This window comes from Rhinolophus hipposideros (genome assembly GCF_964194185.1).
Source record: "Rhinolophus hipposideros genome assembly, chromosome: 3".
Taxonomy (NCBI): Eukaryota; Metazoa; Chordata; class Mammalia; order Chiroptera; family Rhinolophidae; genus Rhinolophus; species Rhinolophus hipposideros.
Window position 1 is genome coordinate 104,187,044 of NC_138049.1, and position 27,736 is coordinate 104,214,779.

At 56.5% G+C, this 27,736-nt stretch overlaps 2 protein-coding genes across 7 annotated transcripts in view; one reads left to right on the top strand and one right to left on the bottom strand.

The window, feature by feature from the left end:
* Positions 1-1,699: 1,699 nt before the first annotated feature.
* SPDEF (SAM pointed domain containing ETS transcription factor) lies at positions 1,700-9,156 on the top strand. Its single transcript, XM_081037200.1, has 5 exons — positions 1,700-2,147; positions 4,272-4,469; positions 5,808-5,858; positions 5,978-6,124; positions 8,497-9,156. The coding sequence occupies exons 1-5, from the start codon at positions 1,733-1,735 to the stop codon at positions 8,673-8,675; spliced, it is 990 nt and encodes a 329-aa protein (XP_080893326.1). The 5' UTR covers positions 1,700-1,732; the 3' UTR covers positions 8,676-9,156.
* A 2,611-nt stretch (positions 9,157-11,767) lies between these two features.
* The window catches only part of PACSIN1 (protein kinase C and casein kinase substrate in neurons 1), a 57,670-nt gene continuing 41,701 nt past the window's right edge, over positions 11,768-27,736 (bottom strand). For 3 of the 6 annotated variants that reach the window (XM_081043340.1, XM_081043343.1, XM_081043342.1), the window contains exons 2-10: positions 19,888-20,013; positions 18,834-18,990; positions 17,472-17,707; positions 16,925-17,080; positions 16,652-16,827; positions 16,130-16,250; positions 15,905-16,032; positions 15,078-15,265; positions 11,768-14,521 (exon numbers count right to left, since the gene is read on the bottom strand). In XM_081043340.1, coding sequence (XP_080899466.1) covers positions 14,412-14,521; positions 15,078-15,265; positions 15,905-16,032; positions 16,130-16,250; positions 16,652-16,827; positions 16,925-17,080; positions 17,472-17,707; positions 18,834-18,990; positions 19,888-19,950 — 1,335 coding nt within the window. In that variant the 5' untranslated portion in view covers positions 19,951-20,013 and the 3' untranslated portion in view covers positions 11,768-14,411. Of the gene's footprint in view, positions 14,522-15,077; positions 15,266-15,904; positions 16,033-16,129; positions 16,251-16,651; positions 16,828-16,924; positions 17,081-17,471; positions 17,708-18,833; positions 18,991-19,887; positions 20,036-22,857; positions 24,005-27,736 lie in introns of those variants that run through there. The other 3 variants (XM_081043338.1, XM_081043341.1, XM_081043339.1) reach the window with 2 other exon arrangements.

Below are 27,736 nucleotides of genomic sequence, written 5' to 3' on the forward strand. Positions count from 1 at the left end.
TGGAATGGGCTAGCCACGTCCCTAGAGAAGTCAGGGCTGTCTTCCAAACTAGGTTCTTTCCCTGTTGCACCAGCAGCGGCAAATGCCACCGCACACAGGCTGAGCAGGGCAGTCCCACGGGGTGACTGGAGGTGGCCAGGGAGCCTCCCTCTCTGTCCCAGGGGGGCACAATCAATTTCACCATTAGAGAGTCTACAGTCCTTTGATTAGAGCCTCCGTCTTTTACTTGGCCAAAAGCCTTTAAAGCAGCGATTCTGAACCGTGCACATGCGTCAGGAACACCGAAAGGGCCTGTTGAGGGGCACTTCTGGGCCTTCCTCACCCCCACCCCTGACCCCCAGCTTCTGATGCAGTGCTCTGAGCAGGCCTGAGAAGTCACATCCCCGACCAGTGCCCACCGTGCTGATGCCCCGCATCCGGAGAACCTCTGCTTTCAAATATAAACCCAGGAGACAGGACACAGTAACTTGCCCTTCACAGCTGCCCATGCGCTTCCGTCCCCTCTGAACAGCTCCGTGTTACTGGGAGCATGTATTTGTTGGTAATCTTCCACCTCTGTCCTGATTTATTCTTGAGTCTCACACATCACGGAAATATTCCAGAAACCCCGGTGTTTGGTGCATGCACCTCTCTCAAGTGCCCTGCCTCCCCCAAACCACGTACTCCAGTACGGGGCTCAGAGAAAAGAGCCTAGGTGACCAGTGGGGATGGGGCGCGCCTCTAGTTGCTCGTGTTGAAGCCAAATGATGCCCCTGGGGGGCCCTGGGGAAGCAGGGAGGAGGGATGTCACAGTCGCTGGCCTTCTCACCAACCCCTCCCTAACGTCCCCCCCAGGAAAATGTCTGAAGGTCTGCACGTGGGCACTGAAGGTCCTACTCTGGGCAGCACATTCTTTCAGGGCCTGGAGCAGAGGGCCAGGGGGCATGCAGCACCTTTCCCCTTTCTTGGGAGGACGAGGTGGGCTGGGTGCCAGCCCCAAGCAGGGGCCGGGCCAAGCACACCTGGGCATTGCTGTTCAGTGAGCACCTCACTAGCCTTGTGCTGGTCATTTATTCACACACACCCCCAATGGCCCTGTGGGAGGGGACTCTACCTCAGCACACCCCTCACTTGCTCCTCTCTTCCTTCATCTGGCTGGTGAAGATGATGCTGAGCCTCTCCCTGCCCTTTCTCCTCCAAGGGCAGAATCCAAGAAAGCAAGCTTTGCTACAGCAGGAAAGATTTAGGTTCACTCTCAGAAGGAAATTCCTCCACAGGACAGTGGACTGGAATCTGGTTGCAGGGGGCTGAGGAACAGCAGCCTAGACATGAAAGGCTCCTTGTCCAAGTCTCAGTTTGCCCATCAGCCAAATGGGACTAATTGTGCCTTTCATTGTGAGGGCTAAACGAGAACGAGAACCTTAGAAGGTTGTTTGAAGCACTCTACACGTGTAAAGATTTGCTGTTCCCAGCCAGCCTGGCTTCCGTGAGGAGTGAGGGAGCTGTCCGTTTACAGTCCTACCCCACCTCCCACCTCACTGTCTTTCACAGCCAGAAGGCCTGTCTGCCCAGCCCTGTCCTAGCTGCACAGTGACCCGGAAGCCCCAGCTCTGTCCCAGACCCAGCCACTGCTCACTGGGCCCCTCACCCCCGTAACCAGCTCAGCGGCCCCCCTGCCGATGGGGGAGCAGCCAGAACTTGACTCCTTCCTCTTATTTCTGTAGACACAGCCACTGGCCTGAGCAGCAGCGGGATGGGCAGTACCAGCCCCGGCCTGAGCAGCGTGCCCTCCAATGCTGTGTTTCGGACAGGCCCAGAAAAGGTGACGGCGGGGGCAGTGGGGCCCGAGAGACGGGACTGGAGCCCCAGCCCCCCTGCCACACCCGAGCAGGGCCTGTCTGCCTTCTACCTCTCCTACTTTGACATGCTGTACCCCGAGGACAGCGGCTGGGCCGCTAAGGGCCCCGGGGAGAGCCCTCAGGACGAGGCGCCAGAAGAGCCTGAGCAGTGCCCGGTCATCGACAGCCAAGCCCCTGGGGGCAGCCTCGACTTGGCGCCAGGTGGGCTGACCCTGGAGGAGCACTCGCTGGAGCAGGTGCAGTCCATGGTGGTGGGCGAGGTGCTTAAGGACATTGAGACCGCCTGCAAGCTGCTCAACATCACCGCAGGTGAGCCCCTCCACACGCCTGCCTCCCAAGGCTGGGGGCGGGCAGGGCTGGGGGCTGGGGGCAGGGACGCCGCCTGCGTACTCTCGCCTCCGCTGGCGCAGCCCCAGGCATGTTGTGCTTCTACACATATGGTCAGTCGGCTCAGAACACAGCAACTGTGAGCTGGGGCTGGGAAGGTTCCACGCTCTTTGTGCCCCCCTGTACCAGTCCGGAGTCCCCACTAGCTAGGTGCTGGATGAAGTGAATTCGAGCTCTACACTGTCTGGCCCACAACCTCCTCTAAGGCTCATGCCACCCTCCCTGCAGCCACACCTGTCTCCTTGTTCCCATAATACACACCTCAGGACCTTTGCACCTGCTGGTCCCTCCACCAGGAATACTTTTCCCCCAACTATCTACTTGGCTCACCCCTTACCTCCTTCATGTCTTAACTCAGACGGCCCCGACTCAATGAGGCTTTCCCTTACCCCTCTATTGGAATTGCTGCTCATTCCTCCCACCTGCTTTATTTCTCTCACAGCACATACCATCTGATATGCTGCATATTTTATTTATTTATCTTGTTTACCATCTGTCTCCCCCACTGGAATGTACACACCCCCAGGGCAGGAATTTTCATTTGCTATATCCCCAGTTCCTAGGATGGCACCTTGTGCATAATAGATGCTCAATAAACTATAACTTACCAGCCAGGCCTTGTTCTAGCATGGGGAATTGAGTGGTGAGCACAACACAAAAGCCTCTTTGTTTATGAAGCTGACATTATAGTGAGGGAAATAGGTCATAAACAGATAAATGTGTCACTGGTCTGGTGGCGATGAAGGCTCTGATGAGAAGGGGATATCGGGAGGCTGGGCATTTGTGTGGGTGCCAGGGCCTGCAAGGTGTGGTTATGGAATTGATGCTGTGGGTCGAGGGGCTGCTGGGTCTCCGGCTCTGTCCCTCCATCCTCTCTGCAGTTCTGGGCAGGCTTGGCCCATCTCCTTGGTCATTGGACCCTGGCATTTGAACATCCCACTCTGCTACTTTCACACAAAAAGGTCTTCAGGCCTCCCTCAGGCCCAGCCCCTCCCCCTCGGAGTCATCTGGTCTGGGCCCCTGCCCCCCAGCCTCCAACAGCCCCAGCTGGTGTTCCCATAAGCCAGCTCCTGCCCACACCCTAACCCAGTTGCCCAAAGCCCAGGCTAGCCCCCCCATCGCCAGGGAGGTCTCCCGTGGTGCCTTCGCTCCCACACTGGGCTAGAGAAGGAGGGGCCTGCCATCTGAACAATGGGGACAGAAACAAATCGTTTTGACCCTGGAGAGGAAAGTGGGTTTATTAAATGAAGGCAGCCCGGCCTCCAGGTCACCCAGCTGGGGCTCCAGCTTAGACCACAGCGTTCATGTGAAGCCCCACTGTGCTCATGCCCGTCAGCCTGGCCTCCACCTATGTGCCCCGCCAGGCTCACCCCAGAGCAGCTCCTCAGGGGAGCATCTAAGACCTAGCCAGTGACTCCCATCCTTCCTCTGAGGCCCATAACTGCCCGATGACCAACTGTGCCCTGCCATTCATTCATTCATTCATTCATTCATTCATTCAACACACGTGCATTGAGCAGCTACTATGCACTCAGCCCTTTGTTAGGTGTTGGACAAGGGGATGGAACTCTCTGTGCCTCAATTTCCTCATGTGTAAAATACGGTAGGAGTTGGGGGTTGCATGATTAATTTCCCGCTGGGTTTTTCTCTGGTTCCTTGAGGGGCTTTGGGAAGAGAAAAAGGCAGCTGGGAGAGAACCTCACATGTTTCTGGTTTAATGTCACTGTCCCTTCCAGGGCTGGAGCTCCCCCAAAGGTCCTTTGGAGTGGTTGGAAATGTCTGGGAGAACCCAAGGTCTGGGTGAGGTGGGGGCATGCAGAGCCCCCAGGCCACTCTGCCCTGAGCCAAGGTTGTTTATAGGGCACTGGCTCCTCCCTCTCACTCCCCTCTCTTTTTGGGCACCCCCTCCACATGGCCCCTCGAGACGGTCTGTCTTGGCCTGTCCCCACCCCAGTTCTCCCAGGCGCCCCATCCGAGCACAGCGGGCCACATTCGGGGTGGTGTCCTCGCGTAGCCCCTGGAGCTGAGGAAGTGTCTCTTGCCCAGACCCCGTGGACTGGAGCCCTGGCCACGTGCAGAAGTGGCTCCTGTGGACGGAGCACCAGTACCGGCTGCCCCCGGTGGGCAAGGCCTTCCAGGAGCTGGGGGGCAAGGAGCTGTGTGCCATGTCGGAGGAGCAGTTCCGTCAGCGCTCACCCCTGAGTGGGGACGTGCTGCACGCCCACCTGGACATCTGGAAATCAGGTGGGACATGGCGTGGGTGGGAGCAGCCCCTCCCAGACTCCAAGCCAGGGATACCGAGGGGGACTCTTAGGCCACGGTACCGGCTGGGAGGTGCCTCTCCGCTGGGCTGTGCTCTGAATCCCAGCCCCAGGTGCAGCTGCTCCCTGGAGCCTGGGCGAACTCACCAGCCCCGCCCCCTCGCGCGAGGCCAAGCCCACAGAACTCAGGACAGGGCACGTGGGAAGTTGGACTGTGAGGACACAGGACGGCAGAGCCGACGGGCCCGTGGATGCTATGAAGTCCTTCTCTGTCCTTTTAAAAATTTCATTTGTTTGTTTTCTGTTGTTTTTCATTAATGAAGTAATGAGTGTGTGCAATTAAAAACAAGACCATAGCGAAAAATAGTAAACCATGAAAAGTAACTCTCCCTCCCACTCCCGACCCCCAGCCTTCTAATCCCCCTACCCTGAAACAACCACTGTTACCAGGGTACCTGGCCAGGCAAAGTCTATGCATATAAAAGCAAATACATCCGTGTAGATTTTACCCTTTTTTAACATGAATAGTATCAGTGTCACCTTGTTCTGCACTTAATAATGTATCCGAATCTTGTACCCCATCAAGATCCATATCGCTGCCCTATTCTTTATAAAGGCTGCATGCCAACCCCATTTGTATCTCATTGGGTGCCCCCTTGTGTGCCCTGCACAGAGCCGTGTGCTTTGGAGGAGGCAGTGCTTGCTCAGTGGGTCAAGGCCCCTGCCCCTAGGGGCTCGGATGAATAAGGTGACAGGACCCACTTGTATGACCCACTCAGAGACCAGCCTCAGCCCAGGCTCCTTGACACTGGCTGCCAAGGGCAGTGGTCAGTGCCAGGCTGAGTGCTGGGTGGTGATGTGGGCAGAAGTTGATTGCCTTTACCCACACCCACTGCTTGGCCTGGGGGTGGGGAGATGGGGAAGGGGCCAGGTGGAGAGCAGGAGGGGACAGAAGTGTTTGGTGAAGTTGGCAACTGAAGGGCAGGTGGTGTTTGTTACGCCGGGCACTGAGAAAGGCGCGTGTAGCCTTTGTCACCTTGGATCCTTGCAAGACCCATGAGGGCTTGTCCTGACCCTATTTCATAGGTGAGAAAGGGAGGCAGAGCAAAGCTCCACTACCACTCTCCTGTCTGAACAAGGGGCTGCATTTAGAAAATCCTAAATTTCCTTCCAGGAAGCAGCTCCAGACTGGCAGGAGGGAGGGAGCCATCGGGAAACCTGAGCCATGGGGGGGGCCTCTGTGACCCACAGTCCCACCCAAACGCCCTCTCCCCTTTTGGGGTCTCCCCTGAATCCCCAATCTGCTCTCCTTGTCCTGCAGCGGCCTGGATGAAAGAGAGGACTTCCCCTGGGGCGGCGATTCACTACTGCGGTGAGCAGGGCAGGGCAGGGAGGGGTCGGGGGCTCAGGTCTGCGGTTGAGGGGTGGCTGCCACTGAAGTTGGGGGTGGCCACAGCTCCCCACTCACGGCCACCCTCCCTGGCTGCCCAGCCTCAACCAGCGAGGAGAGCTGGACGGACAGCGAAGTGGACTCATCCTGCTCCGGGCAGCCCATCCACCTGTGGCAGTTCCTCAAGGAGCTGCTACTCAAGCCCCACAGCTACGGCCGCTTCATCCGGTGGCTCAACAAAGAGAAGGGTAAGGGGGCACCTGGTGGGGCACTGTCAGCTGGGGCACTGAGGCGGGGGTGGGGGCTGGCCTGGGTTCCTCGGCACAGGGAGGAGTTGGGGCTGGGTGGAGGGGGGAGCCACCCTGCCACCTGTAATTGGACCTGCTTGGGGTCTGTGTGCCATTTGTGCCCACGTCTGCCTCCCAGCCAGGCTCTGTCTTATTCAGTATCCCCAGCGCCGCACGACGCCTGGGACACTGTGAGCCACACAAGTAACACTAGATTTTCAAGCAGCTACATTAAAAACATATAAAACTGGCGAATTGAATTTAAATAATACTTTTATCTAACCCAATACTATAAATTATTGTAATTTCAACATATAACCAATGTAAAATTTGTTAATGAGAGCATTTACTGAGTCTTTGAAATCCAGTGTTTATTTAGTGGCTACCTCGTTGGATAGCACAGGGCTAGATGGGGTGTGTGACTGTGTGTGTGTGTGTATGTGTGTGTGTATGGGTGTGAATGTGTGAGTGTGTATGGGTGTGTGTGTTTGTGTGTGTGAGTGTGTGTAAGAGTGTGTGTGTGTGTGTGTGTCTGTGTGAGTGTGTGTCTATGTGTCTGTGTGTGTCTGTGTGTCTGTGTGTGAGTGTCTGTGTGTGTGAGTGTGTGTGTATGTGTGTGTGAGTGTGTATGTGTGTGTGAACCTGTGTATGTGTGTGAGTGTGTGTGAATGTGTGTATGTGTGAGTGTGTGTGTCTGTGGTTGTGTGAGTGTATGTGTGTGTGAGTGTGTATGTGTGTGTGAACGTGTGTATGTGTGTGTGTGAATGTGTGTATGTGTGAGTGTGTGTGTGTGTGGTTGTGTGAGTGTGTGTGTCTGTGTGTGAGTGTATGTGTGAGTGTGTGTGAATGTGTGTGTGAGTGTGTCTGTGTGTGTGAGTGAGTGTGTGTTTGTGTGTCTGTGTGTGTGTGTGAGTGTGTGTGTCTGTGTGTGTGTATGTGTGTGTGTGTCTGTGTGTGTCTGTGTGTGTGTATGTGTGTGAGTGTGTGTGAATGTGTGTGTGTGTGTGAATGTGTCTGTGTGTGTGAGTGTGTGTGTTTGTGTGTCTGTGTGTGTGTGAGTGTGTGTGTCTGTGTGTTGGCAAAGGCGGGGACACCTGGGTTCCAGGCCCCACCTTGTCATTAGTAGCTGTGGGTGCCTAGACCTCAGTCTCAGATTCGCTTATCTAACAGCCTTCATTGAGTACCTTCTCTGGTCCACACCTGCTCAGTTGACATTTACAAACAATTCCTGTGTCCTGAGGGTTCGGAAAGGATTCGGTTGCACCCTATCCTTGAGGGACCTACAGTCTTGTAGGAGAACTAGCAGTGAAATGAGTTGCCGTGCAGAGCTTGTCAGGGCTGTGACAGGGCCACGGGGACTTCACTGAGGAGGTGACTCTGGGCTGAGCATGGAGGACGACAAGGGGCTAGAAAGGGTGGAAGAGAACTCCGTGCACAGGGCGTGACGGCTGTGTGTGCATATTTAAGACGGAGAGCGAGTCAGCTGCTCCGCCGGTCCCCTGGGACTCTGGGGAGACTGTCTCAAGGTAGAATTTCAGGGAAGGGAGATCAGGGCGGGCAGGGTGGTCTGGCAAGGCTGCCTGGAGAGGGTGTGCTGGCCTGGGCCTTGCCAGGAGGGCTTAGAATGAGAGCTGGGGTATGAACGATGTAATGGTTCTTCCCAAGGGGTGCCTCCCTCAGACTCCCTTCTCAGCACGTCCTGTAACCACTCACCAACATGGTAGTCACTACACACCCTCTTACTGACAGGAAGCGGGGCCTCAGACACCCTCTACAGGTAGAAAATGGCAGGGCCAGGATTCAAACTCTGGTGGGCCGGGCTCCAAATCCACTCTTGCCACTATCTCCCCTGAATTAAATCTTCCAGAAAGGGCTGTGTGGGTGAAGTGTCTGAGCATAGCAAAGAGGTCTTTCAGACTTGGGAACTGCAAGGTGGCAGGAGTGGGGCATGACCGTACCAGATGAGCTGCAACCCCCCACCCCCACCCTGGGCTTCTGCATACGGTGTGCACACCCCACAGTAGGAGCAGAGGCTGGCAAGGCCAGGCCCTCGAGGCCCCACGTAATGCATGGAGGTACCCAGGCTCACCCTGCCCCAGGAGGTTTATGGCTCATAGTATTATTTACCACTTTGGGGCCCTATGGCACACATTTCTTTAACCCTTACCACAACCTGGGACGTAAGTTTTATGGCCCACAGCCTGGCCCTGCCCCTGTGGACACTGGCTTGCTTAGTTCTCCAAGAGACTGACCTGTTGGTCTCGGTCTTTCTCCCTCCTGCCATGGGTTCCCCACATGCACCACTGGCCATCTGGACCCTCCTGCTCCCCCAGGCATCTTCAAAATTGAGGACTCTGCCCAGGTGGCCAGGTTGTGGGGCATCCGCAAGAACCGGCCTGCCATGAACTACGACAAGCTGAGCCGCTCCATCCGCCAGTATTACAAGAAGGGCATCATCCGGAAGCCAGACATCTCCCAGCGCCTCGTCTACCAGTTTGTGCACCCCATCTGAGGGCTGCAGGCCAGGCCTAGGCCTGAAACTTGCCCTCACCCGGCTTCCCTCTTGCCTGCCGCTGCCCTGGCTCGGGGAGAGGGCAGTCTGCTGGCATTCAGAGTCCAAGGTCAGGGAGGGGATGGCCCGCTGCTCCCAGGGGTATAAGTGAGCTCTCTGGGACCCGAAGGACCCCAGCTGGGGGTACCTCCTCCTCAGGTCTGCATGTTCACGTGCCCAGCCCGCTGCAGGGTGGAGGGGCCAGGGCTGTCCTCAGTGTTCACAGCTCCCAGGGAAGGCCTTCCCTCTACCCCAGCCTCTGACCCCAGCATTTCCAGGGCAGAGCCGACAGAATGGCAGTGACTTGGCCAAGGCTACTCACAGTCGTGTGTTCTCTGCCACGCATTCTGCACCGTGCTTGGCATGATGCTAGGAGACATCTGCATTCCTGAGTTGGGGAGCCAGGGGTGCCCCCGGGGATGGATAATAAAGATACTGACATAACCCCAGTGTCTGTACAGTGCTGAAAGTGGTTGTGGTCACAGAGGCCTGGGGTAGTCAAGGGAGACTTCCTGGGGGAGGTGGCATTGAGCTGAGCCTAAAAGGAAAGGATAATTGGAGAAGCTGTCAGAGAGAGGCAGTGAGTCCTCAAGGCCAACGAGGGGCTGGAATGGCTCCGGTCTCCCTTCACCCTGGTGTGGGCTGAAAGAAGGGAGGGGGGCCGGGGCTGAAGAGGGTCTATGCTTTGGACTATGCACTATCCTCTTGCTCTGCTGTAGACCAGAGCTTTCTGTCTGAGGTGGGCCAGGTTGCTGGCCTTCCTGCAAGGGGTCCCAGAGCCCTGGTCTCTGCTTGGTCAACCAACAGTGCTCTGAGTCGGGGCACCAGGAGTGCAGTACAGGGTGGGTGCTTCAGTCCCCCTTGTACGATGCTGGCTCTGAGCAAACAGGTTGGAAAAGAGGTTGGCTTGTTTGTGGTTCCTCTCTCCTGAAGAGCGAGGTCACAAACCTCAGCTGTGCCCTCTGTGAAGCTGTGAGCCCCACGAGTGGGGTGCGAGGGGTAAGAGAGTATGATGGGGGAAAAGTGTGGTCAGACTGCATGTGAGTGTGTGTGTGTGTGTGTGTGTGTGTGTGCGCGCGCGCCTGCGCACATGCTGGAGGGGATGGGACCCACCACCCACTCTCCTTGGCAGAGCAGCTCACTCAGCTTCCTCACGCTTCCCTCACATGTGTTCATCAAGCTCATGAGTCCCAAGGGCTGACTATGAGCTTCCACTTCTTTTTTTTCTCATTCACCTTCCCAACAAAATTAGGCGTTACTCCCCCATTTTGCAGATGATGAAACCGAGGCTCAGAACAGTTCAGTGACTTGCTCATACACAACCACACACACAACCAATCAGCAGCAGAATGAAGAACCGAACTCTCCAGGACAGGGCTCTCTCGGCCCTTCCATGCCTCCTGCTACGTGACTGCTAGGCACCCATAGCCTCCGTCACCTTTAGCTTCTGAGGACAGGCGTCCCAGTAACCAGACAGGGAGCCAGCCAGTGCCGACCATACCGCTAAGGGTTAAATGCTGCCCTGTATAGACACCTTCTGCCCTCAGCAATTTTATTGTCTTCAAAAGAAAGTTTACTCCTGGCTGTGAGCAAACAGCACCTTGGCGTCTGTCAGCTGGGATTGGACCTGGAGGGGGCCCTGCCCCAGGTCTGTGCCTCGCTAGGCCCCTGCTGTGTGCCCACTCCCCAGGAGGGAGCAGACTGGCATGCTGGCCAGGACCCAGCCGGGCTCTGGTTTTGTCTCCAGCTGCCTGTCCTGCCCCCAACTGAGTCCTTGGAGCTACCTGTTTCCTCATCCCCAGCTGGACCTAGGCCTGGAGAGGTCTGGGATCTCAGGCAGGGGCTGGGAGGGAGGTGGGGATGGGGATTAGGGACTAGGAGTCCCTCCAGAAAGGAGAGCTGTGGGGGGGACAGCTCCCTGCTGTGTGGATCTGCCATGAAGTGTGCTGGCAGCTACTTCTGATTCTCCTCCTCCACATCTGCCCATCAGAACCCCGGCTAGCCTAGGGGTTCCCTGACCCTTCTCGTAGACCCTGCCTCCAGGGTGCCCCACAACTGCATGGAGCAGCCTGTGCACGTAAGACAAGGCAACCTTTGGTCTTTATTTGAAGAGTCCTCCATTTGGCTAAAACCAGGCGCTTGTCACTGAAGGTATATTTGGGGGAGAAAGGCTGTGGGGTGGAGAATAGATCAACCCCCATCTCGACCTTTTCTCCCTCCCTTGAGCACGCCCTGAGGCTGGGGGAAAGCAGAGGGGAAGAAGGGACTGTGGTGTATTTGCCTTGAATCCTGGGGCTTATGTCAGTGCCCTGCCAGGCTGCTGTGGTCAGAGGGGCCTCCGGGAGACATCGAACCAGACTGGGGGGAAGCGGAGGCCCCCAAGTGAGGGGACACAGTAAACTGATGGCAGAGCTGGGACTGGACCTGGGATCCTGCGCCGCCCCAGAAGAAGCGTAGCTGGAGGTATGTGGGTTGGAGAAGGGGCTCAGGACGAGGCAGGGCCTGGGCCTGGCAGAGCAGAACTGAGAGCGCACAGCCCAGGTCCTGCCCCTCTCCTGAGAAATCCTCCCGGAGGAGCGCTCCCAGGGGCCCCCACAGATAGGCTGTCAGAAGTGAGGCAGGACACAGGGAAGTATGGCATGGCCTGATGGCACACCACAGGGTCCCTGGTCTATGGACAGCCAGGGACCACAGACCTCAGCACTCACTCTGAGAATTTCGCTTTAAAAATGGGACCCTATTCAGGGGTCAAATTCACCCTTGAATCGTGAGTTTGGATCCTAAATGCCTTGCTCTCCTGGTCAGTGCTCGTCACCAGGTGGCACCCAGGACTCTAAAGGCCACTCAGGAGCCTCAGAGGGCATCCAGGGCAACCCTGCCTGCACAGACAGGGCCTGAGGCCAGCCCTCAGACCCCCAGCCCATTGCAGGCAGCCAGGACGGCCCGCACTTTTGCTGGGCACCCCCTTGCCAACAGACATCCCAACAGCAGGCAAGTCTCAGAGGCCTCAAAGGACACGTGACTCAAGATGACACTGCCCAGCCAGGTTGACACAGTTCTGGATTTTATCCACAGTCATACAATCACAACTTATATATATATATTTTTGTATTTATATACCTTTAAATTACACAATCATGTACAAAACAGGTGCATTGCTGAGACCACAGCACTTCTCGGAGTTTCACAAGTGTTGGACTAATGGAGTCAGGAAGCCGAGGGCGGCAGACGGCGCGCAGGGCAGCCTTGGCTCCTCACAGAGCCAGGCTGCAGAACGGTGGTTAACTGGGGACAAAACACATGACTCGCCGAGCCCCGCGGGCCCGTGCAGCATTGAGGGTGCGGGCAGGGGCTACAGGAGGCGGTGGGTACGGCAAGGGGCGCGGCCCCCACACGGTGCTGAGTGCCCAGACTCGAGCACTGACAGGTGGGGATGGGCCGCGGGAGCTCAGGTCTTCCAGGTGGGAGACCCTCCCACTCCGGGCCCAGGAACCTGGGGACCGCGCGCAGGAGAGAAAGTGTCCCAAATGGGGCTATGAAGGTCGTTGTTCATAGGGAACGGGGTTTTGAGTCCCGGCCCCAGAGTGGGTAGCTAGAGTGCTGAGGGGGCCAGGCCTGGGGTCCAGCCAGGGCCACAGCCCCTCCCCAGGTCCTGGGAAACCTCTGGCACAGAGAGGGGGAGCCCAGACCCCAAGGTGCTGATGTGCCGGCTTCCTGACTCCCACAGGTAGACAATGGGGACAGAGGCCTCCCACCCCAACTCCTCCTGGGGGAGAGTCTGAAGGGCTTTGTTCTGGACTTGGGAGAGCTGAAGGTTGTCAACATCTTGCTTCTGGCTCTGAGAGGCCTAGAGCACATCTCAGGCTGCAGCAGGGGCCCAGAGAGCAGTGACAAGAAAAGGGGTTCTGGGGGAGGAGAGTTTCTCTTCCCTGGGGGTGCACCATCATCCCCCCCAACTCCCCTGGCCCTGAGGGAGGCCTGCCCCAGCTCAGGCCCCTGCCAGAGTTTGCCAGGATCCTCTGCCTACATGGAACGGGTCAGGGCCTTGAGGCTTAGGTCTGTGGCCTCCGAACAGTGGGCCATGGGGAGAAGCAGGGAGCAAGAGGACTGAGGGGTGACAAAGGGGCTGGAGCATCACCCTGTCTTTACCTAGAGGCCCAGGGGGCAGGTACTGTGGGAGGAGGAGGGGTCTACAGTCCTGAGGCTCAGAAGTGGCACCCACGGTTGGCTCACCTGGTGCTGCAGGAAGCCTCGGCCTCACCGCAGGGTGTCTGGGAGACTAGGGAGACTTCTCTTCCAGCCAGTCACCCACCGCTTGGGGTCTTGTCTTGCGCTGGTCTGCTTCCCAAGTACCCCCACCCGACTTCCATGGGAGAAGCTGCTACCTGGTACTAATACTCAGTAATCCAGCACCAGCCATAGGAAACACTCCTGCTTTGGGCAGGCCCTTGGTCTCCTCCCACCCCCAAAAGTCCTTTAACTGAAACCCAGGCTTGGACAGATTGGGGGGCTGCCAGCAGGGGGAATGTTGCTCCAGGGGCTGGGTGTGGAGAGAACAAGGAAGACATGGCCACTGTCCTGCTCTTAAGGACCAGGGTCCCTCCCTCCTGCCAAACCCATTCCTCTCCCATTGGCTGCAGTCTTTCCCTGCGGGTCCCAGGCTGGAAGCTCCAAAGGCCCCCAGGGTGTCTCCCCAGGCAAACCAGAGAAGGGGAGACAGGGCTGGCTGAGCCCAGTGAGTCTCCAGTTTTAGATGGACCTGGAGGGAGGGTGGGTGGGTGGGCAAAATGCCCTCCTCCCCAGGAAATGGGAGGAGGCTGCTACTGTTGCTGGCTTTGCCCTGGGCTTTGGGTCCCCACCCCCTGCCTGAAGACCTTGTGGGGCAGGTCTCTGAAAATACTGAAGGGTGACTCCGAGGAAGAGCTCAGCCTAAAGTGCTGACAGTTGGAAAGAAGGGTCCCAGCAGGGTTTTGGTCCCTCAGCTGAGCCTGCCCTTGGGAGGGCTGGGGGCGTGCTCCCCCTGCTCGCCCCTATACCCCAGTGACTCTGTCACACACTCCAGCTCACCCCTCTTCATGTCTGGGGGAGTCCAGGGACCACTGGAAACCTCTATGGGGGAAGAGGCTGACCATTTCTCCTCCAGTCCTGAGGAGTGGGGCACCCCCCAGGGCAAAGTGGAAGTCTGGACACTAGAAGACCCCCTTGCCTGGGGTTGGAAGGGAGGCCTCTGAGAATAGGGTGGGGGGGGAAGGGGAGGGGGGTGAAGCAGGATGTCAGAAAACCAGGCCCAGGGAAGGGGGAGCAGGTGCTGGTAGCCTGGGGTGGGAAGGAGAGGGATGAAAGGGGTGAGATGGGGCAGTGAGGCAGGATAGAAGGGTCCAGGAGACATCCCTCAGGGCTCAGGAGACTCTTTGGTGGGATCTAAAATGCAAACGCTGTGATGTCTCTGTTACCTAAGTACTAAGACCCTCACCTACCCTGGGGCCATCACCCCAAGTTCCACCACCCTGGCCTCCAGGCGGCCCTGCAAATGCTCTGTCTCTGTATTTTTTGTTTTGTTCTGTTTTGACTTTTAAAAAAATAAAAGCTTGATCGGAAAATATGTCTGGAACTCTATGGCAAGGGGAAGGGACAAGTGGGAAGGGAGGGGAGGCGGTGAGAGAGGAGTGAGGGGTAGTGTGGAGGAGAACAGGGCAGCTAGATGGCCTCCACGTAGTTGGCAGGATAGAGGCCCATCTGCCCGCTGTCCAGCCGCCCGCGGCACCAACCCTGCTCATCCTCTTCACCCAGCTTGGTGAGCTCATCTCCTGGGAAGGGGACACAGAGGAGTTCCTTGACAGGGGCCTCGGAGAGGACGATCCTTCCAGCCCCACACTGCTCCGTAAGGCCTCCTATACAATTAATGCTGTGCCGATCCCCAAACCTTCTCCCATTATTGTCCCAATACCTTCCCCTGGGGACCAGACCAAGCCACACCTGGACAACCACATGCCGCCCCCAGCCACCCACCTAATCTGGGTCTCAGCCACTTCCAATTTCATTTCCCTGGTGGGTCACTGCTCATGGCATCTACGGCCCTCAGGCCCCGCCCCCAATCCAGCCCCCACCCTATTCTCAGGTCTTGACTCTGCCCCTGGCACCCAGCTGCCCCCCTAATTTGAGTTTTAGCCGGAAGGCACAGATCACTCCAGGTCTTGGCCACGCCCTGCACCAGGCCCCGCCCCCAGCTGCATTCCCGCAAATCCCCGCATCTCCTGCTCTCAGGTCCCGCCCCACCACAGGTTCCCGCCGGCCGCGCCCTGCCAGCCCCGCCCACCGCCCTGCCAGCCCCGCCCACCGCCCTGCCAGCCCCGCCCACCGTACCGGCCTTGAAGCTGAGCTCATCCTGCTCCTGGCCGTCGTAGTCATAGAGAGCTCGCACACGCACTCCCTTGGCGTCGTCCTCGAAGGGGTTGGCGCCCCCGTTGGCCTCATTGCCCCCAAATGGGTTCCCGCTGTCGTCGTCGGACCACTCGGTGGCATAAGACTGGCCCCTGTCGTAGCTGCTAACGCTGAGAAACAGAGAGAGGACCAGCGTGAATTACCTCTCACCTGGTCCCTCGGGCTTCCCTCTCCTCTTAACCAAAGCCCGGACCCCAAATTTCGCCAAGGCTGGAGCAGAGATGGACCTTGTAAGGGATCCTGAGCCAGCAACCCTCGCTGACAGCTGTCTAAACAGATGTGAGGCAGGACTCTTAGCATTATTATTCAGCCCTTGAGAGAGGGGTTGCTGAAGAGGACTCCAGAGAACATCTGACCCCTCATCTGAGATGGGCAAGTACAGTGTGGTAAAGACTGATGATTCTGGAGCCACATTCTTGGGCATCATATCCTGACCTTGTGACCTTTGGCAAGTCACTTAACCTCTCTGGATTTCAGTATCTCCTTCTGTAAAATGGGAATCTTTATACACAACTCAGAGTATTGAAGCCTTCGATGAATTATTACATGGAAAATGCTTAGAACAGTGCCTGGCACACAATAGGTGCTCTCAAAGGATTAGCTACCACTACCTTTGAGAGGAGCACGAGGTTGTTGTGATTTAGACCATTTCTTGTCTCCTGAGGTAAAACACAGTTTCACCGGTGTGTTAGCCCCCTACCCGCCATTCCCCGCCCCAGCCCCCAGGAAGCTCCATAGGAGGCACTCACCTGCCCCGGTCCCCACCCTGGGATGTGGACTCCACCACCCCTGTGGCATTGGTCAGCGCTACCCCCTCTGCCTTCTTGGGCTGTTTCTCCTTCTTTGCGGTGGTGTGAGGGAGGTCTGGGTTCCACTCCTGGTGGGTGCCAGGGGAGCAGTCAGCCTGGGGGCTGCTCCCTAAGGCCCCTCCCAACCTTTTCAGACTCCCCTTCCCCACCCCCACACATCCTCACCTCAAACTGGGGCCAATTCATGGGCATGCCAGGGCCACTGGTGCTGCGGAACCATCTGAGGTCATCCTGGGCGTCGGCCCCCCGGATGGCCTGTTCCATCTCCCGGTACACATGGACATAGCTGCATACGGGGAAATGGGGAGGTGGGGGGCAAGATGCACCACGGCCCCGTCTCATCCTTGGTGAGGGCCGGAGCCCATGCAAGGGACCAGGGTGCTGGCATGCCGCCCAACTAGGAATCAGGCAGGCTTCCCAAGGAGCAATCTGTGTGGACATGCCCAGTGGGCACCCTCCTCCGTCCCCACCTTAGCTCCTCACCCAGCCATTCAAGCACATTTCTTGAGTACCTAGCGTGCATCGGCTTTCTCTAGGAAGCCACTGTTTGGAGACTCTTCCCTCTTGGCCCCTGCAGCTCTGCCCTCCCCTTCCTGTCACTATGACATAGGGCATGGGGTGCCTTGCACACCAGTTCTGCCCTCTGCTGCCTGTGCCTGTGCCCACCATGCTGCCACGCCCAGCTACCTGCTATTCTCAGCTAGGTTGAGGTGACGTTTGATATCCAGCAGCACCTCCTTGAGGAAGACCAGCCGTTTTTCCTCAAATTGCTGGCACTGTTCAAACACCTGCTCCATGCCCTCCATGTACTGGGGCGTGGTCTTGCCCACTTCATCCAGCACCTTCTCATACTTCTCCTGCGTCTGTAGGCACCAGGGCGAAGGGAGGGTAAGACCCAAGCCTGCAGCTGCCAGCCACCACCCACTCCGTGGGGCCCTCGGACCCCAGCCCAGCAGGCACCTTTTGCACATCCTGCTTGCACTTGTCCACTTTGTCCTGCAGCTTCTTCTGCTGTTCGGGTGTGACTGACTGTTCTGTCTTGCTATTCATCTCCCGTGTCACAGCCAGTTTCTCCTCTTTGCAGGCCAGATGGTAGGCCTTCTTGGCTGCTTCTAGCTGTGGGGAGGGGGAACAAGGGGCAGCCCTCCTACTTGTGAGCAGGAGCAAATGTGGTCACTCGTCAACCCCTCCCACCTGCCCACTCCACCGCGAGCTGTGAGCACACATTCTTAAGAGGCAGAATGGATGCAAGCCCAGGCTCCAGATATGTGGGAGCAGTGCCCACCCACCTGCATGGCACTGCCTGCTGCCCCTACAAACACCTTCCTGTCAGGCCCTGCAGAGCCTACCCGTCTGTGGATATTACTTACTGGAAGGCAGCCCTGTTCCCCAATGGGCACAATCCCATCACCCACCCCATCTGCAGACACCCTCCCTCTGATCAGACTGGCCCTCTGAACTCAGCTGCCCACCCTCGTCCCATCTGCAGCAGCTGCCCACCAGGCACCTCCTTCATCTTCTTGGCCCAGGGCTTCTGGGCCTTGCGAAAGCCATCTTCAGCCTCCTTGGTCTCCTTGAAGCCGCCCATGATCTGCTTGTGATAGGCGTCCTTCTGCCAGTTCTTGACCTTCTCTAGGTCCTCGTTCAGCAGGTTGTTCTTCACGTCCTGGTGCAGTTCGCTCACCTTGTCTGCCTCCGTCATCATGGCAATCCAGGCCCGCTCCAGACTGCCATACTGTGGGCCTGAGGAAATGGCAATGTGGTAACAAGGCCCTCATTACCCCCTACCCAGCGGTCCCCCTCATGCCTCCTTTCTCTGAGGCTTTCCCCATATTTCCTGGCAACAGAAATGTGCTCCTCTGTTCTTCTGGTTTTATTCATCCCCCAGGACCCAAGCACAGCCACCTCCTCCAGGAAGTCTTCTCTGACTATCCCCACACCTCAGCCTACAGCCCTCACTGAATTCTTCTTATACATCTGCCTCTGCACCTACTCCCTATATCCCTTGTTAGCTTGTGATCCCCAGGGGAGGCACCTTGACCCTGTGAACTCCCTCCCACAGCCCAGCACAGCACCAGGCACACAGTAGGTACTCCAGGAAGGAATGTTGGCTGAATGTAAAACTGAAGAGCCAACTGGTGACAGATACCAGAAGGCCACTGGGACCTGACATTCCAGTCATTTGTTTCTCTGTATACTGACAACAACTCTGTGCCAAGCACTGTGCTGGGCCCAGCCCTTGCCCTCATGGGCTTCAGAGTGTAGTGGAGGAAAAAACCATTAACCAATACATGCAAACCCTAACTTGAAATTGTTCTAGATTAAAGGAATCTAGAAACAACTACATGCAATATCTGATTCTGGATTGGACCCTGGACCAGCAACCAACTGCTATAATAAGATTTGTGTATGGGCCATATTAAATATCCTGAATTCGATAGCTGAACTACGGTTACATAAGTACACGTTCTTATTCTTAGGAGATACATGAAGAATTTAGGGTGAGGGGGCATATTTCTAACTTAAATGGTTCTGAAAAATATGCATATACACAGAGAGGGAGTGAGAAAATAAATGTGCTAAAATGCTAACCGTGAATCTGGGTGAAGAGTGTGTAGTTCTCTGTACTAGTCTTGGAACTTTGAGTTAAAATTATTTCAAAATAAAGTTATTTTTGTTTTTGTTTTTGTTTTTAAATCCAACCTGCTTTGGCCTGAGAGGGAAGGCGTGCAGGTGCGGGGACAGCGCCTGCCAAGGCGCCATGGCTGGAGGCCGCAGGTGACTCCAGGTGGCTGGGCACTCCCAGACCCACGACCCAGACCTGGGGTTAGGGCCTGAGGTGTGCGCTCGGGGTGGGCACGGGGGGCACCTTTCTCGATGAGCTGGCGCCAGCGCTTGGCCCAGTCGGTGAGCTGCTGCGCGTAGGCTTTCTCGATCTTGGCGCGCTCCTGCACGCAGTTCACCAGGTCGTTGCACAGGCGGTGCCCGTCATCGATGCGCTTCACGGTGCGCTTGTAGTTCCCCACCTGGCGGCCAAGCAGCGAGCACGAGACTCCCGCGGGCTCCCCGCCTCCGCCAGCCCGCCCTGGCCGCCGCGTCCTGCAGGGGGCGCCCGCCACAGCCATCCTGGCAGGCCCCCTCCGACTCGCTGTCCCGCGGTATCACCCGGGGGCCGCGGTATCACCCGGGGGCCGCGGACTCTCTTACTTTCAGGGGCCTTGGCAGCCCATGTCACACCCCACTGTCTCCACACTCCCTCATCCGTCTTTGAACATAATTTCGTCGCTGCCACAAAATGCAGAAGGATTTTTGTAATTTGGACTTGGGCTAGAATGAATTATTCATTTTGTTCTTGGGAGCTAAATCTATTATATTTATATAGAGTCATATAAGTATTGAGTTGAGCTGCAGCTTCTTGACATAATATTATGTTTTGTAGACATCTCATTAAACACTTATTAATTTAGGTTTGGCAGTTTTCACTTTGGGTTTCACAAGCCAATAGAAAATTCTTTTTCTCAAAGATTTTGGAAGGCTCTGAAGTGCTGGCCTGTCTCCACGTCTGTGTTGCTGTGGGACTCCCTGAACTCACGCCATTTTTGTGGGACCAGTGCTCCACCTTCTGCTCACTTCACAGGGTAGGGGCGGGGAGCAGCTGTGAAAGGCTGTGTCATCTGTAAGGGGCCTGCTCCACATCATGCACCACCACGGATCCCTCCGGGACCGCTGTGGGCAGAGGGGCTCTGGGCTCAGCGGGTAGTAGTAGCCACTTCATGGCAACCACTGCCTGTTGGACATGGAGAGCTTTGGAGGGGTCTGAAGGGTTGGGGAGCAGGGCCTAAGGCCACCGGGCAGGTGGGAGCCTGGACCCCCACACAGCCAGGCTGCTGGCCCCCAGGACCTGGGCAGCACCATAGCCTCACCTCCCAGAAGCTGTCGGTGGTCTCCTCCGGGGCGAGCGAGGCCTCATCGTAGGAGCCGGACATAGTGTGGCCGCAGAGGGATGGACAGGTGTGGAGCGGTGGTCAGCAGGCTGGGCTGCTCATGCGCTGGAGGGCCGGAGAGAGACCCCTGGAGATGAGGGATATGGCCCACATGACCCATTCCAGCCCTGGGGCCCCAACTTGCTGTGGGGATGAGGGCTCCAGGCATGAGCCTTGTATAGGGTGGGTACTTCCTGCCCAGGGACTGGCTCACCATCCTGAGGGTAATTCCAAGTCACCCTGCAGCACCCCTCGTGCCCACCTCCCCACCTGTCCTCCACGAGCCCTTCACTCCATCTCCTCTCCTTCCCCAGGATGGAGCTGAGGACCCATCCTGAGCACCTCTTGCTGCAACCACCAGAAACGTGGTGCCCACCACTGTTGTGTTCCTGGACTCACAGCTAAAAGTTAGGGCCACACGATGGCCTATTTGCTTTATACAAATCTGTGGTTTGCTTCGTAGATACACAGGTCCTCAAAGCCAGCAATCGGGCTTATCTTCCGGCATGTCAGCACCCCCTCCCCAGGGCAGGGCACCCTGTAGGGACCACTAGAGCTCAATAAACCCCATGTGGCTTCTCTATCTGCCCCCCATTGGCACTGCCCCCTCCCCCCCGCCAGTTCCTTCTACCAGGCCCACAACACTCACCTGGGCTTCCCATCCCAACCCCCAACCAATGCAGAGCCTCTGGTCTCAGCCCCTCAATCGTCCCCAAAGCCCCTACCTGGAGCCTGGAGCCTGGACTCAGGCCCCCTGGGAAGCTGGCTGCAGGCCCCCTCCTACTCCCGCCCAGGCTGAGCACCTCCTCAGTTCTCTGTGCACGCCCTTGTGGCTGCCCTGGTACCCAGCCTCAGAGCCCTCATTAGCCACTTCCATGTTCCCTAAGAGTCCTGGACACGCAGCTTCTGGGTCCACAGGTCAGACCACTGTGAGCATCGGGCAGCGGAGTATGGCCTGGATCTGTCAGGCAGCATCACGACAGTTCGATCTAGGCCATGTGCTGCCCTGGGGCTGGGGTAGTCACTGCCTTGTTCCCATCCCCCACTCAGGCCTCCCTTCCACCCCAGGCAACAATGGCTCAGTTGTCAGGAAACAGAACAGAGAGGGCCAGGGGCCTGGACCTCAAAGGGGCTGCCAGCCTCCAGCCGGGGAACCTCCATGCCCTGTACTGCAGGCTTGGGAACTGTGAGGACACCAGGGAGTGCAGGCCTCTGCAAGATTCAGACTAACCTGGGTTAGAGGTCCAAGGGACCCCTAACCCTGTCAGCAGCTGGCCCTCAGGCTCAGGGCAGGGGCACCAACACATGAGGATGCTGTGCTAAGGATGTCCCTCCCCCTCTGGCCTCAGTCTCCCCATGTGCCCAGGGCTAGTGTTCTCTTCCCAGTAATAACCCAGTATTGCCTCCTTGCATCTCAGACACTGGATATGTTTTGTTCCTTTCTCCTTAGCAGAATGCAACCTTTCCCACAAATTCATGTATAGCGGAGGTGGGTGAGAGGGAGGGCAGCTGGATTTCATTAAGGGACAAAGAAATGAGTCTGATTTTTTTCTTCTTAATTTGGCACCTTTCATTTATAAAGGCAGCACTTGGTTCATAAAGAAAACTTTGATTTAGATATGAAGATAGATTTGATTTAGATAAAGTAAAAGGCAGGGATATTTAAGGAAGGACTTTCAGCCAGGTTACGTAAGTGTCCCTGGGCCCAGAGCCATCTAGCACCCTTGAAGTCACACAGAACTCTGCTCTTGGATCCCCAAGAGCTGTCAGCAGGCTAGCAGTCGGGGCAGGAGCAGGGGAGAGGGAGGGACATTCCCTTATAGGAGTGAAGGCTGAACCCACCCCTGGTAGTGGGGAAGTGACGTGACATAACTTTGGTGGGGGCAACTTGGTGTCTTCTCTCATTGTCACAGAAGCACACATCCCCACCCTGCAGCACCATGTGGTCCTAGGACTTCCCCTTCCAGCCACGTGGGCAAACTGATGCTGCCCGATTTGACTTATTGCAGCACTACCTGTAAAAGCCAAAGGCCGGAAACAAGCCAGATGCCCGTGCAGGGGGCTGGTGACGTCAGGTATGGTGCAGGCCTGCAAAGGAATGCTCGAGTCCTGAACGGACCCTCCCCCGCCACAAGCCACATCACTAACGCCAAAGGAGCAAGGAAGGAGCAGAACAGCGTGGCTGCGGGTGCTCCTATTTGTATGGGGGGAAATACATAAGCGAAAAATGTGTTTGGAAAGACAGTGAAAGTGGTTGCTTGCGTTAGGGGAACTGAGTGGCTGGAGGATGGGGTGGGAGATGTTTCACTGGAGCTCCTTTTATGCCTTTTGAATTTTGCCTTGTGTGCATAAATTACTTATTTTTAAAAAACGCTTCAGCCTGCGGTGGAGGAGAGCTGAGGGAGCTGGGAGCCAGGACGGAAACATGGAGGGAAGGAATGGTGCAGCTAAGACCTGACATGTTAGTGTAGAAGGGGATGCACGATGGCAGAGACCACTCTCCACCTTGTCTAGACCCAGGCACTTGGTGTAGGCAGGTGATGGGGTCTCCCGGGCTCCCAGCTGAGGTAGCATGTCATAGAAATAACACTAGCCTTGGGGTCCCTGCTAGTATGCCACCAAACTGCTGTGTGACCTTGAGCAATTCACGTGGCCTCACTGGACCTTGCCATGAAATGAGGATGATTCAGTCCAACTTAAGGATTGGATGAGATGGTGAGTGTCTGGCCCACTCCAGCCCCGGCTGGACCTGCACCGAAGTCAATCAGGAAGGCTGGCAGGCAGGGTGGGGCAGGGGCTGCAGGAGGGGGCAGGGGAGCCCCCACGCACCACGTGGCCTGACACACCATCCCATCTTGGCCCTGCCTCACACCCTCACCCTGGGGGCGAGGTGGGAAGCTTAACTCTTACCAAATGCCATATGCTTCCTGAAGAGCCATCAGTAGCCACCGTCACTGAAAACGCTGCATCTCTGTCAGGAAGCTGGAGTGGCCGGCATCTTCTACTCCGATAGGCAGGCCCAATATGCCCTTAGCTTTCCTCAACTCATCAAACAGGCACAGTGCCCATCTGACATATCGCGGCCCTACAAGCCCTTTATCATGAATAATAATAGCTGGCATTTATGGAGCACATATTTGGTGCCAGGGATGGTTCCCGTGTCTTAACTCATCGAATCCTCACAAGGACCCTGTAGGCAGGTGCAATTGTCACCCCTACATTGCAGACGAGAGCCCTGAGGCTGAGACATGACTGTGAAAGAGCTTGTCAGCTCTCACTACTGATCTGTCACCACGGCTGTTGTCCCATTTCAGCGTGGGCTCTCTTTTTGTGGAGCCAGGGAAGGTGCCAGGCTTTCTCACCCGAGGAGGGTGAAGCCCTCGGCATGCAGAATGGGCAGCGTGGGGCTCTGGCTCCAGCTCTACCGCCTGCCAGTGAGTGCTCGGCCAAGTCCCATAAGGGGGTCTCCGTTTTCTAACTCAGATGATACAAAACAATACTTCAGTTTATGTTGAAGATCAAAATAAAGCTCTTTGTGAAAAACAACCACCACTGTGGAAATGTGACGTTTTCATGCTGGCCTGGACCTTTCCTTCAGGGCGAAAGGAGACCCAGGGTGAAAGATGTCCCTCCTCAGGACGAGGCCTACTGCTGGCTGCCTCGAAAAGACCCTGGAGGGCAGGGGCCCTGGTCATGTTCCATGTACCCCGGCTTGAAGAAGGGACAGAGGAATTAAGAGCATGAGCCCAGATAGGCAGGCCTGTGTGACAGGGAATGATTTCTACATCATTAGTCAGTAACAGCCACAGGCCTTGGAGTCACCTCGCTCCTCTTCCTCCCCCCACCCCACACTCAGCCCGGCAGCAGTCAGCAGATGCTGAGCTCTACCTCACCTCCCTGGAGTAGCCTCTTCACTGGTCTTCCTGCCTCTGACCTTGTTTCTCTCACCACCCCCACCATCCAGCCCCAGCACAGCATCCAGAGGGAAACTGGTAAAACCTGTCAGATCCCACCACTGCCCTACTCAGACTCCCATTTCCTCTGAGTAAACGTCCAGGTCTTTGCCAAGAGGCCCTGAATAATCTGCTGTCTCACCCCTCACCCCTCCACCCTCACCTCCCACCACTCTCACTCTCCAGCTCCACTGACTTCCTTGCTGTTCTAACCCCAGGGCCTTTGCACCTGCTAGGAGCAGTCTCCCCCCACCCACCCTCAGATTTCCAGGTCTTCTCAAATGTTCTGACCTCCCCCCACATAAACTTGAAAATCTGTTTCTACCCCTAGTACTTCTCCCTCTTTCTTTCCTCACCTTATTATTCTCCATAGCACTTGTCACCATCTGACAGGTTGCCAACATTAGAATACTCATCATGTTTAGTTCCTTCCTCTCCTACTAGAATGTCAACTCTATAAGGGCAGCAATTTTGTCTCTCTGGTTCTCTGCTGTATTTACAGCATCCAGAGCAATGCCTGGCACATAGTAAGTCCACACTACATTTTTGTTCAATGAATGAATACATGCCAAGGACATTCTGGAACATTCGTTCATTAAACAGCAGAAGCACTGAATTCTATACCCACAGCCAAACACAGTCATCTGCACACAGGCGTTCAATAAATGTTGATAATGATGGTGACACAGCCAAGAACCAGAATCCCAAAAGAGGGGTGTCCCAGATCCCACCTGTCCTGTTTCCAGGCCCCCTGCTTCTTTTCCTGGCATCCGTTTCCCCCACCTTCTGGGATCCAGTTCCAGGGTCTCTTTCTCTGATCCCCCAGGATGATTTTGCCCTCAGGATGGGGCCGCCATTTTCAGGGATCCTACAGCACGCAGACAGAATAAGTATCAACAGATTTGGCACATTGGTTACATTACCCCTCTCTCCACTCTCCCTTTAGAGCAACTACGACACCATTTTGAGTACTTACTATGCTCCTGCCTCTACATACACTTTACCTCCAACCCTCACAAGAACCCATTGGGATGGGTGTTGTTTTCTTTGTTCTACAGACAAGCTTCTGAGACTCAGAAAGGTTAAATAACTTGCCCAAGGTCTCACAGCAGGTGTCAGAGCCAGACCCAGGGTGAGTCCCCTGCCCCCTTCAGGTGCCCCGTCCAGAGCCAGCACTCTATGGGTGTCACCCTGCTCCTCCTGGCCAGATGTTCTCCCTGGGACCAGCTCAACTCAAACCAGGGCAGGGCCCTGGGAAGCCAGAGCTGCCTCCCCCTCACCCAGGGTGGGCCTCAGGACCCACAAATATTCCAGCAGCTCCTCCACTCCTCACATCACCCAGCGACGGGGCCACACAAAGACTTTTACCAGCCTCTGCTGGGGGGTCAGGTGCAGCAAGAAGGACCCAGGTTAGCTGTGAGGTGCTGTCCTTCCATTCCTCCCCGTGAAACACACCCCGTGTTCACTCCAGCTTCGATTTCCAGACCCGTGAGAAATCAATGTTTGTTGATGAAGCCGCCCAGTCTATGGTATTTTGTTCTGGGAGCCCGAGCTGGCCAAGACACCTTTCAGTGACTGTTGGGCCTCGTCTGGGAACCCCAGGTCTCCAGGTCCCCTGTGAAAAGCAGATCCCAGGCCTGGCCTCCTCTAGCCTTTTCTTTGGGTCTAAACACCAGGCCCCCCAACCTCCATCTGCTCTGAGGTGAGGTCCCCGGGCAGTCCCCAAGGGGCCCTCCCTTCAGAAATGATGAATCTCTGGGATGGCGGGGTGGGAAGAGAAAGATGATGGAAAGACAAACGTGGGACAGAGCAAGGCAGAGCCAGGTCTTACCCAGATAAGCCCCGAGGAGGGTGTAAAGGCACCCCACCTCAAGTCCTCCCCACCCCCCGCTGGCCTCTCTTCCTTCCCCCCAGCACACTCCCTGGATGCTGACCTTCGACCCTCCACCTTCCCTATCCTCTCCCTTCTTCCTCCAGCCCCACCAGGTTCCCCCTCTCTTTCCTCCAGAAAATCACCCCAAAGGCAGCCCTGGCACTCCCCTGCTCCCCGGCCAAGTGGAGGAGGCAACATCTCATTCGGCCTCCAGGAAGCCTCTAGGATGGCTCGGGAGGGAACAGACCAGCCCACCCCCCATGGAGTGTGCACTCCAATGCAGGCAGAAAGCCAAGAAGTGAAAAAATATTCCCTCGTTAGGCGGTGACAACAGTTAAGGGGAAAATCAGGCAGGGTAAGAGGGTTCCAGCCTCAAGCAATGACGGCAGAAGTTGGTGTATGAAAACCGCAGCTCCCCAGCTCCCCAGGAGCTAAGTCTGAGGTATTCCTCACACTGGTTCCCCCCTGGAATTGTGAGCCCTAGATGCCCACAGTGGGAACTGGCTTGACAAAGCGTCCCCCACGTCTCACCTCTGCACTCTCCATGTTTCCAGAGACCATCTCCCATCTGAACCGGCCTCATCAGATCTTTGTGCCAGGCTCAGCTTCTGGGGGAGCCCAAACTGAGACCCAGAGATGGGGAGGCAAGAGTGAGAGCTGGTGGGAAAACAGGCCCTGTCCTGTCTGCTCAGGGTACATCTCGCTCCTCGAAACCAGTCATCCCACACTTGGCCCCCCTGTAGGGGGCTGTCCTGTCCTGAGCCCTGTGCGCCCGTGGCCTCCTGGAGGTCAGGGGCCAGCTGGGGTGCTCTGTGGGCGACGCCCCGGTGGCTTCGCAGCACGCTTTCCCGACGGCACAGAGCTCTGGGATGGCTGCTGACCAGGAAGGGGCCCTCTGTCTTCAGCAGCACTGGGGTGGGGTGCATACAGGCCACTCTCCTCCCTTTCCTGGTCAGGTAGGGCTGTCTTGGCCATGGCTGGAGCAGAAAAAGGCAAGAAGCATGGACATCCTGCCCAACTCGATGCCCCTGGAGCAGCTGCCCAGCCAGGGGGCGTTGGATCCCTTCTCCTGTGAGGAGCAAATCACAGGTCTCCCATTACAGCACGGATGCAGAGGGCAGCCACTGAGGCAGAGACTCCTGGCTTTAAACTGCAGCCCTGATCCCTGTAGGGCAGCCCTGGGCCGCAGCAGTGAGCAAGACAGAAAACTCCCTGCCTTCGTGGAGCTGACATTCCAGAAGGGCTAAACAGACAAGAAACCGGATGAGTAAGTAAGTGATGAAGTGTGTTAGAAGGTGACAAGGGATGTGGAGAAGATTGTGACAAGGAAAGGGACAGGAAAGGACGGTGGGGGCCGGAATAAAGCTATTTTACCCAGAATGGTCAGAGAAGGCCATTCTCAAAAGTGACCTTTCAGCAAAGGCCTGAAGGAGGTGAGGGAGGGGGCCATGCAGTTATCTGGGGGAACAGCATCTAGGCAGAGGGAATAGCCAGTGAAAATGCCCTGAGGCAGAAGCATGATTGAGGAAGGGGGGAGGGAGGGCCCTGTGGCTGGAGCAGTGAGTGAGGGGGAGAGGGAGGGGTGAGGTCAGGGAGGCTGGATGGGGAGGCCGGAGACGATGCAGGTCACTTGGAGTCTTGTAGGTTAGAGTAAGACTTTTTTTGTTTGTTTTTTTAAGGAGGGCGCAACTCACAGTGGCCCAAAAGGGGATCGAACCGATAACCTTGGTGCTATTAGCACCACGCTCTAACTAACTGAGCTAACCAGCCATCCCCAAAGTAAGACCATTGACTCTTTCTTCCCAAGTGAGATGGAAGCTACTGCGGGGTTTGAGAAGAGGTGAGATGTGATGGGACTTAGGTTTTCAAGGGTTCCTGGCTGTTGGGGGAAGAGCAGGCTACAAGGGGAAGAGGCGGACAGGGAACCCCTGGCAGGGGGCTGCAGTCCTCCAGATGAAGGAAG